Source organism: Grammomys surdaster, unplaced genomic scaffold (genome assembly GCF_004785775.1).
Source record: "Grammomys surdaster isolate TR1022 unplaced genomic scaffold, NIH_TR_1.0 129, whole genome shotgun sequence".
Lineage (NCBI taxonomy): Eukaryota > Metazoa > Chordata > Mammalia > Rodentia > Muridae > Grammomys > Grammomys surdaster.
Window position 1 is genome coordinate 17,084,344 of NW_021604587.1, and position 16,320 is coordinate 17,100,663.

The 16,320-nt window shown below is 50.2% G+C and overlaps 2 protein-coding genes across 4 annotated transcripts in view; both read left to right on the top strand.

Moving 5' to 3' along the window:
• The window catches only part of Adam33 (ADAM metallopeptidase domain 33), a 13,341-nt gene extending 8,281 nt beyond the window's left edge, over window positions 1-5,060 (top strand). The window contains exons 11-23 of the mRNA XM_028755420.1: window positions 109-193; window positions 270-412; window positions 841-1,018; window positions 1,124-1,210; window positions 1,377-1,572; window positions 1,689-1,797; window positions 1,894-2,092; window positions 2,182-2,259; window positions 2,332-2,440; window positions 2,520-2,664; window positions 4,366-4,439; window positions 4,619-4,692; window positions 4,767-5,060. Of these exons, the coding sequence (XP_028611253.1) occupies window positions 109-193; window positions 270-412; window positions 841-1,018; window positions 1,124-1,210; window positions 1,377-1,572; window positions 1,689-1,797; window positions 1,894-2,092; window positions 2,182-2,259; window positions 2,332-2,440; window positions 2,520-2,664; window positions 4,366-4,439; window positions 4,619-4,644 (1,429 nt within the window). The 3' untranslated portion in view covers window positions 4,645-4,692; window positions 4,767-5,060. The remainder of the gene's footprint in view (window positions 1-108; window positions 194-269; window positions 413-840; window positions 1,019-1,123; window positions 1,211-1,376; window positions 1,573-1,688; window positions 1,798-1,893; window positions 2,093-2,181; window positions 2,260-2,331; window positions 2,441-2,519; window positions 2,665-4,365; window positions 4,440-4,618; window positions 4,693-4,766) is intronic.
• Window positions 5,061-11,491: 6,431 nt separating this feature from the next.
• On the top strand, window positions 11,492-15,194 carry Gfra4 (GDNF family receptor alpha 4). 3 transcript variants are annotated; one of them, XM_028756626.1, is made up of 6 exons: window positions 11,492-11,552; window positions 12,850-13,210; window positions 13,260-13,369; window positions 13,451-13,585; window positions 14,369-14,460; window positions 14,538-15,194. In XM_028756626.1, exons 1-6 carry the CDS (start codon window positions 11,492-11,494, stop codon window positions 14,694-14,696), a joined length of 918 nt encoding a protein of 305 aa, XP_028612459.1. In that variant the 3' UTR covers window positions 14,697-15,194. The 3 variants fall into 3 exon arrangements, with proteins under 3 accessions (XP_028612459.1, XP_028612478.1, XP_028612468.1); XM_028756645.1 differs by having other exon boundaries at window positions 14,614-14,664; XM_028756635.1 differs by lacking the exon at window positions 11,492-11,552 and adding an exon at window positions 11,882-11,967 and having other exon boundaries at window positions 14,369-14,444; window positions 14,534-15,194.
• Window positions 15,195-16,320: the final 1,126 nt, after the last annotated feature.

The window sequence follows — 16,320 nt, forward strand, 5'->3', positions numbered from 1 at the left end:
CACACACACACACACACACACACACACACACACACACACACACACACACGTTGCAGGAGGTCCTTATTTGCAGATCCATCCAGTCACACCCTTCTCCGCCGTCCTTAGGGGCCGCCCCTTCCAGGGTACCACGGTGGGCCTGGCGCCTGTGGAGGGCATGTGCCGTGCAGAGAGCTCCGGAGGTGTGAGCACAGTAAGCTCTGCTGGGGACCTAGGAGGAGAGAGGTTTGGGCAGGGTTTGTGGTCCTCAGTGAAGCCCGGCTCCCCAGGACCACTCGGAACTCCCCATCGGCACAGCAGCTACCATGGCCCACGAGATAGGCCACAGCCTGGGCCTCCACCATGACCCAGAGGGCTGCTGCATGGAGGCAAACGCAGAGCAAGGAGGCTGCGTCATGGAGGCAGCCACAGGGTACGCACAGAAGGTCGGTGCCACCGGACCTGGACGGGGCGACTGCGTTTCTTTGCTTACCCCTCAGTTCCTTCTTGAGTAAAGTGAGGATGATAACAGCTTGTTAATAGGGCCTCGGTGGGAGAAATGCTGATAAGATGGAGTGTCAGAATGACTGCCGGACTAGGGTACTCCACTCCTGATCTTGGTCCTCCTTGGGACCCGGACTGCCCGATTTTAGCTTCACAGCATCCTGTCTCGAGTTTCTATCATTCCCTTACCCTCCCCCTCTCTAGACTGCTCGCTTAGCTTAGGAAGAAATGGCACGTCTTGGCGGCTGTGGGGCTAACCTCGGGGCCCAGACTGCAGTAGCAACCTGAGCTAAAGAGGTGGCTCCAGCGCCCCAGATGGTCCCCGCACCACCAACGACATCCGTCTTCCACCTGCAGACACCCTTTCCCGCGCGTCTTCAGCGCCTGCAGCCGCCGTCAGCTGCACACCTTCTTCCGCAAAGGGGGCGGTACGTGCCTCTCCAACGTCTCGGCGTCTGGGAGCCTGGTGCCGCCCAGCCGCTGCGGAAACGGCTTCGTGGAAGCAGGAGAAGAGTGCGACTGCAGTTCTGACCAGGTCAGGTCATCTCCGTCCCTGGGATTCAAGGCTGACCCCCAGCCTCTCCCAGGTCTAGCTTGCTCCGCCATCACATGTTCCGTTCTCTCCTTTTGACTTCAAAAGATCCCAGACCCCTGCTGCTTTGCCCACAACTGCTCCCTGCGTGCGGGGGCGCAATGCGCCCAAGGCGATTGCTGTGCGTGGTGCCTGGTGAGGACTCGGGATACTGGGGAGCGGCCTGTTGATCTTAGCTGGGCTGGTACCTTCTAGTCCCCTTTCTGAGTGTGAGCTTGACCCTGTGTGTGGGTTCACTTAGCGCTCCCTCGGGCTTTCAACAAAGATCTCTCTGTTTTCCTTTAATGGGTCACTGGTGCAGCTAAAGCCTGCAGGCACGCCTTGTCGTCCCGCTGCGAGTGACTGCGACCTCCCCGAGTTCTGTACCGGCACCTCCCCGCATTGTCCCGCAGACGTTTATCTACTGGATGGCTCACCCTGCGCCGAGGGGCGCGGCTATTGTCTAGACGGCTGGTGTCCCACGCTGGAGCAGCAGTGCCAGCAGCTATGGGGGTCTGGTGAGACCGCATGCTGGTCCTGGTGCCCCGACCACTACTAGAACCTACGGTTTTCTACTGTGAGCAAGCTCCACACGTGGAACCAAGGCCCGAGCTGCCCTGCTTCTATCCCCCAGAATCCCAGCCGGCCCCCGAGCCATGCTTCCAGAAGATGAACTCCGTGGGGAATTCGCAGGGCCACTGTGGCCAGGACAGCAAGGGTAGCTTCCTGCCTTGTGCACAGAGGTGAGGTGTGGACCTGAGGGTCTACGGCTGTAAATTAGGGCAGAGCATGTGGAGGGCGCACTCAAAGATGTTGACCACTGTCCACTTCCTCCCCAGGGACGCTCGGTGTGGGAAGCTGCTGTGCCAGGGAGGGGAGCCAAATCCACTAGTGCCTCACATAGTGACCATGGATTCCACAGTTCTCCTAGAGGGCCGCGAAGTGGTTTGCCGAGGAGCCTTTGTGCTCCCTGATAGTCACTTGGACCAGCTTGACTTGGGTCTGGTGGAGCCAGGAACCCGCTGTGGACCTAGAATGGTGAGCCCTGCCCACCCAACCCCTCCTGGTTATTGAGTTTTCCATGCCAAAGTGTTCTCCTCACTGCCCAGTGGGCACAATGCCCATAGGTGTGCCAGGATAGGCACTGTCAGAATGCTACCTCCCAGGAGCTGGAACGTTGCTTGACTGCCTGCCATAACCATGGGGTGAGTAGCCTAAGGGGTCAGGGTGACCTTGGAGGTCCTTGCTACCTGGTGACTTTTCTATCCTCTTCTTAGGTTTGCAATAGCAATCGTAACTGTCACTGTGCTGCTGGCTGGGCTCCACCCTTCTGTGACAAGCCTGGCTTGGGTGGTAGTGTGGATAGTGGCCCTGCACTGTCTGCAAGTATGCCAGCGGGGTGGGAGCAGGCAGGAACCACCTAGATAGTAGCCCGCTTGGGACTCAGCACCCCTGCCCTCCACAGACCCGGATGCTTTCCCCTTGGCCATGCTCCTCAGCTTCCTGCTGCCTCTGCTTCCTGGGGCTGGTCTAGCCTGGTGCTACTACCAGCTCCCAACACTCTGTCATCGACCAGGACGGTGCTGCAGGAGGAAGCCCCTATGTAATAGGTAAGCTCAGTGCCAACCTCTGAGGGCTCAGGTCCCTCTTCCTGAGCCTGCCCCTGTGGCTCCTGCTTCTCAGAACTCATCAGGACTTTGGAGAGTGGGAAGCTACAGGGAGCGAGGAGAGTGGGAGGCTACAGGGAGCGGGAACTGTAGGAAGCTAAATGGCGTCCTTACTCTCCTCTGGATATACTGAGAGCCCATAGGCGGTGGGAATGTCCATGGTGTGTATCAGGGCTTGACCAGCACTCGGTGCTTTCCTTTTCATGGCATCACCTTGCTTTTGTTTTTTTTTTTTTCCTTTTCTGTCTTAAACAAATTCAACACAACCTGTCCTCCCTGTGTCCCTGAAGACTTCTCTAGCTTCAGTGTCTCCATATTTCAGCCATCTCCCACGACCTTTGCCCTAGTTAGTCGTTACTCCCTTCAGGTCTCTCAGAGCTAAGCCCAGCACCCCTTTGTGCTTCCTGTCACCGGCCAGCTATAGTGTTGATCCCTCTGTGCCAGGACTCAGTGCCTCTGTCCCCTGTAGATCACGGCTGCAAACCTAATTCTCTGGCGGACAGAAATGCCACCTTTATAACAGACCTGGTGTACCTAGGGCTGCCTCTTCACTGGACCCCTGGCCAAATCAGGCACTGACAGCTCAGGCACTGCCCGCAGTACCAAGCTCGGGCGTAGGCCTGGGGGATTAAAGAAATACTCAGACTCGGGTCGTCCGTTGTGAGAGAATGCCAAAACTTTTACTCAGCAGGTTCAATATATATACAGCAAGCCAGGGAAGGAAAAATACAAACTCAGGAAAAAACAGAACTCAATTGGGGGACAATAGGATGTCAAGTATAAATTCCCTTCCTGGGGCACCATGTATTAGGATGTGAAAAAGCAGGAACTCAACTGGGGGGCAATAGGATGTCAAGAGTAAATTCCCTTCCTGGGGCACCATGCCTTAGTCAGGATGTTTTGATCCTAGAGGAGCCAAAGAATGATACTTAGTAGACAGCAGCATAAGGAAAGGCTCAGCCAGGGCATAGCAGCCCTTTGGGGTCCTACAAGGCACATTATGTCCGTGTCTGAATCTGGAAGTGTTCCAGGCCAGTTGAGGGAAAGGGCAGAGCTGGGGCTGTAGATGTGACCTGGGGGCACCTCAGGCCGGGAACAGCACCGCAGGCCCCAGGAGCCAACTAGGTCTTGGAAAGGCCAGGTGGTGCCTGAGGTCTGCAGGCAGAGAAACAGGTGGAGTGGCAGTTGGGAGGGGCACTGCAGAGGGGTGGCAGCTGCACATTGTCATCAGGATTCAGTCTCAAGGACAGTGGGAATATTTGGATGAACCATCAAAAAAAGGGCAAGGCCTATGAGAAAGGTACAGGCAGTTCAGAGTCTAGACTAGCAGAACACCACTAAAAGGAACACAGGAAGGCACAGCTCCCACCCCAAGGGAGACCTCTCTGCGCTTCAGCTCTAGATGGGACCTGGGTGAGGCCTACATCTAGAGTGAGTGGGGGCTGGAGCGGAGGAGGCTCTGGGTCTTAGGTGAGGTCTGGACATCTTACAGATGGAGCAGGAATGTGGGACTTGAAGCTTGGGTGGAAAAGGCAGGGTTAGGGAACCGGGACTGTGTCGTGGGGAAGCAATCACCCTTTGTCTCACACACCATCACTCTCCAACCTTCTGAACTCTGATCTGGTCCATCAATGGCCCCTGCAGGGACCAACCCCTGGGCGGTGTTCACCCTGTGGAGTTTGGCACCATTATCACCGGAGAGCCCTCCTCACCCCTGTGTAAGTGTGGCACTTGGGGCATGGAGATGGAAGTAAGGGGTGGGTCCGTGCCATCTGCCTGCTTCTAGATGCCCCCTTTCTTTACTAACACGCAACCATCTTCAATCCTCTGTCTTGCTCAGCCCCGGGGACCACTTGCCAACAGTGTCTGCACCCTTCATCTCTTGAATTGTTCTCAGACGCTGAGAACTCCGTGCTTACCTAAAAACTACTCTATGAAGCTTGTGCCATGCAGACCTGTCCAATCCCTATGGTAGGTGAAGCACCCGGAAGCCCTCCCATTGCCCAGTCACCAGCCTCTGTCTCAGCTTGTTGCTTACTCCTCAGATTTATGAGCTTGTTTCAATAAGGAAATGAGGCATGGCCCTCAGAGAAGCTGTTGTCATGGAGACCAGGATGCTGGAAGCCCTAGGGGCAGGGAAGGGAGACACTGGTTCTTCTTGGGCCCCAGTCCTCAGTGACTCAGATGCACTCTTATTCTTCCAATGGGCTGGATGCTGAGCTCTTCCTACTCACCACAGGAACCCTAAGCTACGTCATGACGTACCCACCTGCCCTGAGAGCTGTACTATTCTGAAATGTCAGAGTGTGTGTAATAACAATAAATCCATAGCTGTCTCAGTGTTGTTGGCTGTGACTTGCTGAAAGGGTCTGAGTTGTTTTCTAAAGGGACACTGAGATGGATTACAGAGAAAGAAAGAAAGAAGAAACAACATCTGGGCGGTGGAGGCAGGGGAAGGCAGATCTCTGAGTTCAAGGCCAGCCTGGTCTACAGAGTGAGTTCCAGGATAGCCAGGGCTACACAGAAAAACCCTGTTTTGAAAACTGAACAAAAACAAAACAAAACTAGTAACACCATGTACAGATGGAGAGAAAACAGCATGGTGGGGTTCCTGGGACAGTTCAGGCCCCAGCACCAGAGACAGCAGGGCAGAATCTCAAAGCCCATGTGGTAAAAGTGGAATCTGTTGGTCTTTCCTAAAGATAGGAAAGGTTTCATAGCATAAACCCATAAAGGGGGTGTGGGACAGGCAAGGAAGTACCCTTTGCTGCAAGTTTGCTCTGATGAGGGACCCTCACCCCAGGATGTCTGTCAGCTAGGGAACCAGTCAGTGTCTCCTCTGTTAACATATGTAAGAGGGAAAAGGCTGCTGCAGACACCATGGCCTGAGCAGCATCTGGATTCAAACATTTGCATTTTAGGGCCCACTCTCTCCCCTGGGTAGGGCACTTGCCATTCACTGTCTTTATGGAGCTGTGTGAGAGAGGTTGCTGCCAGTGTGTATGGCCGGATTAGCTCCAGTCCATAATCTAACACCAGGTAATCATGATTTCCCTTGACATCTGGCCATTGGCAAACACAGGTTCTTTTACTACAATTTTTAACTACCAATATTAACTAATAATGTGTATAAAATATATATCACAGTACATGTTTATTAGTACATATATGTTAGTATATATAAATGTATTATATTTTATTTTAAATATTATTTAATTTTATTACCTTATCATTTGATATTATTTTACTATGTGTTTATAATAATGATCATAATATATGTGCAATATAAAATATAAAATAATATTATTTTATTATTTAATATTAATTATATAAATCTAAGAGTGATAATACCTATATATTTAGAATATATATTCTAAACATATATATAACACATACATATTCTAAACAATTATATATATATAATTATAACAATTATATATATATATATATAATTATAACAAATATATATATATATTGTGTGTTATAGAATGGCTACAAAGTGCCAGGAGCCATCAAGGAGAAGCTAAAAACTAGCAAGTGATCTTCCTGAGATGGTTCTGCCATGGACTGTACAATTAATGGTAGATTTGCTTCTGCAGGCAAGGCCAAGGAGATTTCATTGTAGGAAAGATTCCTGCTATTAATATGCTTTTCCTAGTATTATTAAATATATATTACAATCACTAGGTATTAGCCCACCCCTTTGAGCAGATCTCTGCAGAAAAAACAACGAAGATGTACTGTCTTGTAGTGATGCTATATAGACAAATAGATGATTTCTTAATTCTTAATGAGGATCCTAGAATTCCTAAATTTTTATTAGAAATTATTAAGCTCTTTTATGATAGGACTGCTATTAAGTCTTCTCTGATATGAAAACTGCATTGAAAACTCTTCCAGTCTTCATGTGTCATGAATTAATTGCTTCTAAGATAGCAAGCAGGCATCTACAACTTAGAACACATTCCAAGAGGTTGTAAAACTATTAACCAAAGGTCTTAAAAAGGGAACTAACGATATATTATAGGTACAAGGACAGGAGATAAAATATTGACTGGGTTTATCAATACAAAGCTTTGCCACAAAAGTTATGGTTTTTAACTCTCTATGAACTTGCAGAACTGGTGACAGATGATGAATGTTTAGCCAGATAATTACTCCTAATGGAAATGCATGTATACATTCTCAGTTGTAAACTTATTTAGTTTATGTCTCAACTTCTAGTGAACTTTTGTTAAGAAAGGGGTGGAGGAATGCTTGGAAAAATCCATGTGATCTGTTCTCCTAGAAAAGATACAAAAGACTCAGAAAGACCACATTGGAAGATATAACACTGGAGAGACAGCACTGAGAGTGAGGCATTGGAAGCAGAGCACTGTGACGTCAGAGCAGGAGGAGAGAGCAAGAATAGAAGGAGAATGCAGCATGGAATAACTTAGAAAGTATAAGGCAACATAAAAAACTAAGAGAGCAATGTACAGAATGCAGAGGGAAAGAGGAAGAGAGAAGAAGCTCCAGAGAGAGCAGAAGGAGGAGGCAGGCTTCTCCTTTCCATGGGATAGAACAGGTCCTTTCTTAAGAGCAAGGCAGGCTGAGTCTTACTAAAGAGAACAAAGCTTTCTTCTTACTGAGTTGGGTTTAATTCATTCAGCAATAAAAGGGTAGAAGCTTTTTCTTACTCTGTGCAATAAAGATTGGAGCTCATTTTTTCATTCAGAGTGAGTGAGTTCTTTCTACACCGATGCTTGGTCTTTTGCTCCATATACATGTGTGTGTGTGTGTGTGTGTGTGTGTGTGCGCGCACGCGTTTAAGTGTGTAATTATGAGATAGCATGTAAGCTAGTTCAAATAGAGATTTGTGAATGTGTATCCATGAATCTGCATATGAATTTATGTGAGTTTAATCTTTATTTGCTTGTGTATAAGTTTTTCCTTCTGTGAACATGATCTTTTTCTGGTTCAGTAGAAGTTTATTGCTCCAAACTTCCTCCTAGCCTGACAATCCAGAGGCATCTGGACAAGGAGGAAAAGGCTCTAGCAATTAATTCTGTATTTAATTCCCTGATCCCCCTTTCCTAGAGAACTTTCATAGGAAACTGTTTAGAGAGAACATAGAAACAAAGGCTGAAATCACTTGTCAAAGTGTCCCTCCTTTTCTTCCTATGACTTCTAGCAGGCTGGGAGTTAGAGCTGAGCTGTTCCAGAGTGGAGAAACAACAAAAGCTACTTTACTTAATCCCCTGCTGTTTTAGGTCGAGGTGATAAATGCCAGAGACTGCACTTTATGGTCCCAAAAAGGAACTCAGGCAGGTAAGCTACAGTAGCAAAGTGACTTAAACTTAAGATAGGTAAATGTTTTATTATAAAACAGCAACCGTAAATATCTTTAAGACCAACTTTTACCCCAGCCAACGCTCTTCCCCCTCTGCTGCCTCAAGAGGAACCAAGCAGAAGGAAGAGTCAGCAGGGCTGGCCCCTGGCACAAAAGGGTTAAAGATGTTGTAGCATGAGGAAATGAAGAGATGGCTCAGCTGTTAAGAGAATATCTTCAGCTTCCAGAAGACCAGCAAACATATCAGGTATCACACCAGCACTTGTAACTCCAGCTGCAGATCTGATACATCTGGCCTCTCACAGGCACCACTCACATGTGGCACCCACAATTAGAAGTAAGATAAATCTAAAACAGCAAAGTTGAAGCATGAGCTGGAATTGGTAAAGTGCTTGTGTAGCATAGACCAAGTCCTGGGTTTGGTCCCTACCGAGTAGAAATATTCTCAGTATCACATAAAAGAACACCCAAGCAAAGCAAAAGCTCCCAGCAAGACCAAACTATAGTCTTCATCAAGAGGGTACATGCTGAAGACCAAGCGCACCAGGTGGAACGTGCACTTGCAGTTTTGTTTCCTTGTTTTGTTTGAGACAGCATTTCTTTGTGTAACAGCCTTGGCTGTCCCTGAAATTCACTGTGTAGATCAGGCTGGCCTCAAACTCACAGAGATCCATTCACCCACACTTATCTAGGCTTCAGTCTCACCCTGTGAGATGGTCTGAAAGTTGTCAGGATCACATGAGATTTCTTCATGACAGACTGGCTACCACCTTCTCTTTCTCCCAGCATGAGATTCCTGGGGAATTTCAGCACTAGACACAGCAGAGAGCTGGAACTGAGGGCTGAGGGCTCAGACTCAGACCACAGACTGGAAGCAGAGAGAGCAGCTGGGGATTGTAGGAGGCTTTGAAACCTCAACTCCTGCCCCAGCAAATACCCTTCCTCCAGCAAGGCCACACCCCTTAAACCTCCCCAAACAGGGTCACCACCTGGGGACCTGATGATCAAATGCCCACAAATATGGGAGACATGACATCCAAACCACTGTGACAGGTTATGTGACAGTATATACCTCCATACTTGGTTTATGTAGTAAGAGACATTAAATATTGATCTTTGCTAATAAACACTAATGTAAAACCCTGATATTTCCGCTGTCTTCTCTCTGCTCTGCTCCTGCTTCTCACTCTGGTTCTCTCTGCTCTGATCTCTGCTGCTCTGTCTCACAGACAGCCCTGCCATGTCCAGTCTGCTGCTCTGTCTCACAGACAGCCCTGCCATGTCCAGTCTGCTGCTCTGTCTCACAGACAGCCCTGCCATGTCCAGTCTGCTGTTCTGTCTCACAGACAGCCCTGCCATGTCCAGTCTGCTGTTCTGTCTCACAGACAGCCCTGCCATGTCCAGTCTGGTGGCCATCCTCAGTCTACTTCCCCCTCTCTCTACTCTGGACTCTTCCAGATGCCACTGTTCTTTCTCATATCCACAATAAAAACCTGGCCCTTAATCATACGAGGGAGACATCAAGTCTTCTTCTTACAGATATTTTCGTAGTTCTCTTAAAGGGAGATTAAATAAAAAGGCTGAGTACACGGGAGGATAGCAGGTTAAGTTCTAAGTGTTTTCATGGCATATCGACTTGCCTGTGAGGTTCAACAGAAGTTCAGTCTCTTTGAATGAAGGAGATATTTTCATAAAATTCTATCATACACACAACAGCTAAAGGCCTGCAGTGGTGAACAGGCCAAGTCTGGGTTACTAACAGCCTCTGACCGGGGGAGAGCCCAACTGTGGAGAACAGACCAAGTCCAGGTTACTAACTGCCTTATCTAGGCCTGTTCTTTAAGAACTGTGAGTGTGTATCTATATAGCTATCTATTTAGTATATGAGTACACTGTAGTTGTCTTCAGACACACCAGAAAAGGGCATCAGATCCTATTACAGATGGTTTTGAGCCACTATGTGTTTGCTGGGAATTGAACTCAAGACTTCTGGAAGAGCAGTCAGTGCTCTTAACCGCTGAGCACACACTCGTCCTCCGCACCCCAAATTATTGTTTAAAGGAAGAATATAGATTAAAAAAATACTAAGAGACTGCCTCATTTGGGAAGGGGCATGGCAAATTTAGTGGGGATTCTGAATCTGATTTTCTTCATTTTATTGATTGTGTGTGTGTGTGTGTGTGTGTGTGTGCAGGCCTTGTCAGAGGACAACTTTAGAGAGTTGGTTAACTTCTGTCATATGGGTCCAGACTGAACTCAAGGTGTCAGGTTTGGTAGCAGGAGTCTTTACTCAATGAGCCAACCTGTCACCCTTTGTTTTTGAGACAAAAATCTCAATGTAGCTCAGGCTGGCCTCGAATTCTTGATCCTTCTGCCTTCACCTTGACAACTGCTACTTCCAAGTGCTACGTTTACAATGTATACCACCATGTGCCAGGTTTTGGAACAGAAAAAGGCCATACATGGGAAAACTGGAGAATTTAAATGATTATACTTTACTTCACAGTGTTCCAGTATTCCTTTCAAGTGCTGATCCCTGTGCTATGCTGTCAGAGAGCAGAGTTTAGAAGCTGGGGATGGAGTGTGTGTGTGTGTGTGTGTGTGTGTGTGTGTGTGTGTGTAGTACCAATGTCTTTGCAACTTTTCTACATGTGTAAACCCAGTGAACAAAAAACAGACAATAAAGTTAATAAGAAGACAACAGAACAACTGATTTCCTAAAGTTACTGGTTCAGCATGGGAGGGACAAGGTTTCCCGGAGTTGTATGGGGGTGTGTGAGGCTTCCTGAGGAGATACAACACACATGCCTCTTCATCAGATAGGCAACTGACAATGGGCCACAGAAATAAATCCACCAAAGTCCAACTTGGCAAATATTTATTTGGGGGGATTTGTTATTATTAGTTTTACACATTATTTATTTATTTGGGTTTACTGGGATTATTTACAGGGGCATGATTATCACCCAAACACCCACCCAAACATGGGTGGTGACCCTAGAGCTCCCTGCAGGGCTAGCAGGTAGCCTGCTTGCCAGGATGTCTTCCAGCAGTTGCTTATAACCTTGAGATGGGGCTTTGTGAATCTCACAGGTTTCAGCTTTTCTAGACTTGTGAGGCTTAATTCTTGCTTAATATTTACATCTCATGAAGCTCTCCCCACCCCACCCCCAGGAGGAACCGTTCCCACTCGGAGCCAAGTGCTTGTGTATAACAGGCAGTCGGGTACACTGGATCTATCCAGGTAATATCAGGCCCTGGCTTAGTGACTTTGGATCCACTGAAGGTGCTGTCTGGGGGTGGGGACAGAGTGAAGCCAGCAGGATGTTATTTCCTCTCTAACACTAGGAGCACACCTGTCGGCAGGTGTCCGCTGCCCTCCAGGCTTAATAGGTTCTAGGAAGAAGCATCTGTCTAACTGGGGTTCTGCCAGCCGCTATGGCCTGCTGCTTGGAGTCTGCACTGCTGTTCTTGCTGCTGCTGCTGCTGCTGCTGCTGGGTGAGAACCCATCTCCTCCTTGGCCCTGGCCCCTGCCCTCTCTGGCCCTGATCCTCAGGGACAAGGTGGGATTGCAAGAGTTACTAAAGAAAAAGCTGGGTTGCTGGAAGGGATGCTCAAAGACGGCTCGTGCTTTGTCGAGGGAACACATGCCCCCGCTGTATGATGCCTTGCAACCCATCTTTCGGTTCAGCTGAGCCACCCTTGCCAAATCTAGCCTTGATACCAGTGCCCCAGGAACTTTCTTTTTCCTTCTTTCCCCCACCCCCACAATGTAGTCCTCAGAGCTCCTGCTCTTGAGAGTTTCCTACTGATTCCTGGTGGCTCAGCCATGCCACGTTGCCTGGAGCACATTTAAGGGTGATGGCTGAGAGACCAGGCCAGGCAATTTTACTGAGTCTGGGATGCCAGAGAGGTAACAGGGTGGGCAAAGGAAGTGCCATAAGCCTGAATTTGGTGACTTGGCTGAATTTACATATGTCCAGTGGCAAGTTCGGACACAGTTGCCAGGTCTACTGATGCTACTCCCGCGGGGTCAGGCATTCTATTTTCCCCAAATGGGCTGTCATCTGTGACTTACCTACATCTTCACTGAAACTACTGATAAATGTCCAGGTCTGTCTCAAGATGAAGTCCTATGGTCTGCTATCAGGGGCCTGTCTGAATCCACATCTGGACGTCAGGGCCTGAATGTGTTACTCAAGATATAGTACCTGTCTGGCGAATCCAAAGCTCAGAATCCCCTTTTGTGGTCCAGAGCCAGAGTCCAGATGGGGAAAGATGGGTTAGACTCAGATCAATGAAGAAGCATCTGGACAGGGGTCAGGAGGCACAAGTCAGGATGGAAGGAGGGCCAGAAACCTATAGATTTACTCAAAGGCTTTCCATGTGTCAGAGAAGAGAACGCCAGTGTATCATCAAGAGGATGAGAAGTGCCGTTTCCAATGTGTCCATTAAGCCTCAGTGTCCTGTCAGGTGGAGCTGGGGGGGATGAAACGGGCCCACTAGACCCTCTGTGGATGCATGTGCTAGTTCTGGAGATGGTGGTGCAGACTGAACCTCAGCTTCTGGGGAAAGGTCAGGCCCTTTCAATCTCTGAGTATTGCATCCATTCACGACCTGGGTAGCTATCCCAAGGACCTGCTCATGCCCCTTCTTCAGGATCAACGGGTCACGCTTATGGGCCACACTATATCTCTCCCCTTGGGTTTGGGTACCCTCCCCCGCCCCCAAATTCCGGGGTGTGGAATGTGGAGAACCAAGCACGGAGGACTGCAGCCTGCCCGCCCCTCACCAGGGTCTGCGTGCTCCACCGACGGGAATCGGTGTGTGGAAGCGGCCGAGGCGTGCACTGCAGACGAGCAGTGTCAGCAGCTGCGCTCGGAGTACGTAGCGCGATGCCTGGGTCGGGCTCCCGGGGGCTGGCCGGGATCCGGGGGCTGCGTGCGCTCCCGCTGCCGCCGTGCCCTGCGTCGCTTCTTCGCCCGCGGGCCTCCGGCGCTCACGCATGCGCTGCTCTTCTGCGGATGCGAAGGCCCCGCGTGCGCCGAGCGACGGCGCCAGACATTCGCGCCCGCCTGCGCGTTCTCGGGCCCCGGGCCGGCGCCGCCCTCCTGCCTGAAGCCCCTGGACCGCTGCGAGCGCAGCCGCCTGTGCCGGTGCGTGCGGGGCGGGCTGGGCCGCTCACCGGCGTCCGGGCGCGCGCAGGCCCCGTCTCCTTGCCTTCCAGGCCTCGTGTGCTCCCGCGCCCGGCTCCCGCGACGGCTGCCCGGAGGAGCGGGGTCCGCGTTGTCTGCGCGCCTACGCAGGCCTCGTAGGTACGCTGGGCGGCCTCGGGAGGGGCGGGGCGGCCTCGGCAGACTCGGGGCGCCCGTCACACGCCCTGGGGGTCCCCGCAGGCACCGTGGTCACCCCCAACTACCTGGACAACGTGAGCGCGCGCGTCGCGCCCTGGTGCGGTTGTGAGGCCAGCGGAAACCGGCGTGAAGAATGTGACGCCTTCCGAAAGCTCTTTACAAGGAACCCCTGCTTGGGTGAGGGGACTGGATAGCTTGGGGAACCACGGTTGTCTGTGGCCCAGTCCAAGCCGCCTGGCTCTTGAAGACCCTTAAAATGTTTACGTTGCGTCTTATTTGGTGTGGGTGATGGACAGTGTGCACATGCCATGGTGCATGGGTGGAAGTCAGAGGACAACTTGTGAGAGTCTCGCTTTCTACCATGTGGGTCCCCGGGATAACGCTGGGGTCGTCAGTTTTGGTGGCAAGTGCATGCTGACCCATCTTGCTGGCTGATATGAGCCCCTCCCCATTTTTTTTGATGGAAAGAAACTGAGGTTCTTTGAGTAGCTGCTTCCAGAGACCAGGTAACAGATCACTAGAGAATTCTAGAGGTGTCAGGAATCTCTGAGGGCTAGAAAGGATGAGTTAAAACGTGTCCAATGGCCTGAGGTTGGCTGAGACTCCCTTTGACACTAATGAGGAGACCCTTTCCTCCATGTGCTCCCAACTTAACGCTGCTGTTCTTGCTTCGGGGTAGAATGGCTGGGTTCCAGATTTCTGGGGGCCTGTTTGAAGCCTGTCTCTGCCACTTAGTAGCTGAGAGTTAAACTCTTAGTAATCCCGATTGTGTTGACCTGTAAGGGGTGGGGGAGCACTTGTCAACCTCACTAGCAGTTTGTGGGTCACTCTTAGCACAGTGACCATTCCTCTCAGGTCATGCATTGCAGATTCCAGGGTGTGTCTCATTTTGCCCCAAGGGAGTGGGGCCGTTTCTAGGGTTTTCTGCCCAAGCCTTCTCTGGATCTCTCTACTCCATAGATGGTGCCATACAAACCTTTGACAGCTTCCAGCCATCAATTCTACAGGACCAGCGGAACCCCTACCAGAATGCTGGGTGCTGTTTCCTGCAGGTAGGTATGGGGAGAGGACAGGGAGTTGGCAGTTTTTGCATCATTCCCTTCTGTACTTACTTACCCTTGCCAGGCAGGCCCGGGGTGGGGGGCATGAGTGGCCTGAGAAGGGATGGAGGCAGAAACGGTCCCCGTTTTGTCCTCACTCCCAAGGTATCCTCGATACCCATACTCACTGCCCTGGCTCTCCAGGCCCTGCTCTAATTAGGAAGGTGAACCATGGACAACACAGTTGACTGCCGTGTCTCTGGATTACTGCTCACTGAACTACTCACTGCTCAAACTCCCTTGCTCTCAGGTCTGCTGCCCTTTGCAGATCTGGACCTCTGTGTGACTGTCCCCTGGAGTGAGGGGTGGAGGCTAGGGTCCGACTGAAAAGTCTGTGTTCCTGTCAGTAGGCATCTTGTCTGTTTTCTTCACCATCCTAGAGATGATCACCAGTAGATGAAGCCTCATTGGGCCCCTTGGGCTTGCAGAGCAGGACAGAGACAGCCCCCACTCCTAGAATTTGGAACTATCCTTTTCCAAGAAAACAAGGCACTAAGGAGATTGTATAAACAGACTGACAGACAAGATCGCCTCAAGTTAGCACTGAAGTCGAAACACCCTCCCAGTTAGCTGTTACTCACTACCCGGCCTCCCCATGCCCCAGGACCAGCACTGACATTGCTGTCACCTATGATATGGTGCTGTGTAGGCATTAAAGAGAGAGACCCAGGTCCCTCCTGCTCAGCCTCCCATTGGCTTCCCAGCCTCTCCTGCTATGGTTTCCCCAGCGCCTGCAGCGGCACACCAGCTCAATAAACCTATGTGCACTGAGACCAACCTGGCTTTCTGTTATCTGACCTGGAAATGTGGAGACCTGTGTGGCCTTGGATACCTCCAGAACTGCTCTTGAGTCTGAATACCTGAGGGTGAATATACCCACCTCTGGAGCAGCAGCCAGCAACTGAGACTGAGTGGATGCGTGGCAATTCCTTTGCAAACTTAAAGATAGTGTTTGCTGGCATTATCAGCGAGCTCTGGGCTTTTGTCAGGTCTTTCCTAACTAACAGGTCAAACTGGGTTGAGGAAATGCCTAAGCAAACTGGGCTTTGGGCACATCTGACTCCAGGGTTCAAGGGATCTTTTGATAGCTAATCTTCACATAGCTGCTCAGTAGCTAGAAAAGGCCCCACTGAAGGGTAGGTTAGGAGCCACCATGCTGGAGTTTTATACTCTCAGCATCTCAGCAGAGCTCTCAGAGAAAGGCATCCTGCCTCTCCAGTATTTGTGGATGATATGCTGATGGCCCAGTGTCGGCCATGGGCCTTCTGCTGAGGAGAGTCACAGCCAGCAGGCCATCTGGTACAGGAGGGATGGTCTCAACGGAGGTATTGGGCAAAGTGAGAGCGAAGCAAGGCCCAAACTTCCCATTTCACAAAGAGAATTCCCTTCCCCACCTGCATGGAAATGGACACCTCTGCACTTGTGGGTGGGAGAGGCAGGGTGTGTCAGGGCCAGGGAGTAAGGAAAGCATCACTCTGCCCTGCTTACTACAGCCACAAAGTGGTTCCAACACAGGAGGAAGTGTCTGTCTGATGATTTCCTTATGTGAGTCCAGGAGGCTGTGAGCCACTTGATGTGGGTCCTGGGAATTGAACCCAGGCCCTCTGTAATGCTCTTAACCACGAAGACATTTTTAAAAGTGGGAATGACTCTGAATAAAAATATAATTCTGGGTTGAAAGTGTGGATATGAGCCTTCCAAAGCTAGCAGGAAGATGAGGTGGAAATGGTCCAGTTGGGTCACTGTCCTAAGGCCAGGCGCTGACAAGTGTGTCACATTGGGGCGGAAGAGTCACTTTATATGGTAAAGGTG